Here is a 2,587-nt window from a genome sequence, read left to right as displayed (position 1 = left end):
TGGAATTGACGAGTGGAATTGAATAGTTTTACTCACAAGTGGAATGGAAGATTGCAATTGAATATTGGAATTGAATAGTTTTACTCACAAGTGGAATGGAAGATTGCAATTGAATATTGGAATTGAATAGCGGAATTCAACCGTGAAATTCAACCCTTTTATTCACGAATGAGACACATTGTTAAGAAAAGTTCCTGACCATTACACTAACTAGCTTCAACATTGTAATTGAACCCGGATCCTATTGTTCCTTTTCTCCTTTCGCTCTCCTCTTTTTACCGCTTTCTTCTAGTCTTGTCTTCGTTCCCTCCCTCTCTCTTTCTCCTTAACCCCGCCGCGCCATCTCAAAGTCGCGGTGGTGGAACGTCAGGTTGTCTGTTGGTCCTGGGCCTAGGCAGTCTCCGGTTCGAGCCCACAATCCTTCGCTCCTCAGAAACCTAACCAGACCCGGCACATTCCACTTGCGTAGCTTCGCGCACTGCATCTTTTCGTTCACTCACCATCGATTCCATACACCGTACGGCGATAAAGCCGTCCGTCATCGCAGGTGTGATCGTTGGCCCCGCAGCGAAGGAACGGAGAAGTACAGCAGTGGTGTTCCCAGCGGCAAACAAGTTGCGGATGACTCTATCGTCGCTTCTGAGTACTCTAGCATGCTCGTCAGTCCGGAGTCCTCCTTTTGTACCGGCGTCGCCTGGGAAGACTTGGATGGCATAGAAGGGGCTTCTTCTGATGGCTCCCATACAAGGGTTCGGCTCCACGTTCGGATCACCCATAAACTTCTGGTACAAGTCATCACCTCTGCAAAATAGCTCGTCCGTGCCACACGCGCACATCTCGTTCCACCTGTCGATTGTTGCTCGAAGAGCGCCGCTGGGTACCTTCATCTGCTCTGCCAGCCCAGCAAGATCGCCTGAGCGCAGTATATGGCCGCGATTGATGGCGCCTTCGAGGACCGCTGTGCCCGCGTGGATGGGCCGGAGGCTGCCGATCGGATACCTCTGGATGTACACCTGGTCGAAGACGAGCCAGAAGACGGCCGTCTCGGCGCTTCGTCGTGCCCTGTCGTACATGGCCGTGACCGTGTCGCCGTACGGCTGGGACTCGGACAAGAAACGATCGCCGGTGCCATCGACGACGATGGAGAAAGGTTTCACCATGGCGAACATGGCTTCAGTCATATTTCCTGTCTTGGGATCAATCATTGTCGGGATACCCCAGACCTGGTCGAGCTGTGCTGTGCTGGCGCCGATGCTTTGCCCAGCGCGCAGCGCGATACCGCTGTCGCCGTTGGCGGCGAGACTCCATGCTGCCTCGGAACGTAAGGTGCTCGTCCCGATATGCTCATCCCTCAACGCTTGGTTCTTGGAAAAGCCTCCTGTGGCCAGAACAACCCCGTGCGATGCTCGGATGTCGACAAAACAGTTAGTGGCGCTTTCGTCCCCCACGTCTCTATCCTTTCCACGGCGGTAGGAAACCCGTGCGCCAGTTACCACTTCCCCATCTTCTAATGGCAAAAGGGAATGCAGCTCATGAGACGTCCAGATTTCCACATTACCGTGAGTTTGGCAGATCTTGAGGAGTTGAGCGACGAGTGATCGACCCATGGATACTGGCCTCGGGATTCCTCTAGGGAAGGTCGAAAGCCTCCCGTAACGAGATTTCGACAGTGGTGGCCTCGTCAGGGCCCGGAAATCCTCGAATCTAGGAATCAGAGGCGCACCGTCCGGTGCTGGAAGATACTTCTGCCAACTACCTAGACTAGTGGCATCGAATACGTCGGGATCGATGGTGCGGCCATACTCAACCGCACCCTTGAGGTCGGACCGGTAATCAGGGAACCGGGAAGGTGTGGCCATCCAGCGGAATCCTTGATCGCGAAAGTAGTCAATCATCTCATCTCCCCTGGTCAAAAATGCATCGAGACGCCTTTCCCGCAAGCCACAGCTGTCGGTGGCGGCATCTCTGCTATGAGTTTTGATGTTGTCGTCCTCCGCAGCGTTGACGTATTGCTTGCCCCGCCCTTTGCTATCCTCAATGCCCTGCTCCCGCATCAGGAAGTTATTCGGCATCCACATGCAGCCACCGGACTTGAAAGTGGTGCCTCCGACATGATCCTCTTTCTCGACAAGGATGACTCTGAGCTCCTTGTTCTGCACAGCCGCTGCCGCTGCTAGACCCGCAGCCCCGGCGCCGATGATGAGAACATCGCAGTCAACAACCTTTGTAGCTTTGTCGACGGACAGCAGCTGATGGCGAAGGCCAGCTTCCTGCTGCGCGGCTTTTTCATCGTTGGAGATCATCATTGAAGTCTTGAAAACAGGGTCTCTTTTTCCTTTTTTTTTTGTCTTGTTTTGTTGGTATATAGATGGAATGTGTGCTGTATCCTGTGTTGGATGGTCTTGACGCGAAATTGAAGGCACTCTGAACGCGCTTCCTTATCTTCTTTGTCGTACGCGAGCACGGTACGTACGATACAAACCCTCTCCAGTCATCGCCACAATATACCTGAGTAAGCGGATGGTGCATTGACACACATACACATCATCTGCGTAATGCCCATGGGCCTCTTTCGGGCAACCGTGGT

The 2,587-nt window shown here is 53.4% G+C and overlaps 1 protein-coding gene across 1 annotated transcript; it reads right to left on the bottom strand.

The window, feature by feature from the left end:
* Nucleotides 1-437: 437 nt before the first annotated feature.
* Nucleotides 438-2,303, bottom strand: FIESC28_10794 (uncharacterized protein; the record flags this gene model as incomplete). The annotated part of the gene is made up of 1 exon (XM_031164924.1): nt 438-2,303. One exon carries the CDS (start codon nt 2,301-2,303, stop codon nt 438-440), a length of 1,866 nt encoding a protein of 621 aa, XP_031011017.1.
* Nucleotides 2,304-2,587: the final 284 nt, after the last annotated feature.

The sequence above is a fragment of the Fusarium coffeatum genome, assembly GCF_003316985.1.
Source record: "Fusarium coffeatum strain FIESC_28 chromosome Unknown BRIP53273_contig_331, whole genome shotgun sequence".
Classification (NCBI taxonomy): Eukaryota; Fungi; Ascomycota; class Sordariomycetes; order Hypocreales; family Nectriaceae; genus Fusarium; species Fusarium coffeatum.
This window is presented reverse-complemented; position numbering and strand designations above follow the sequence as displayed.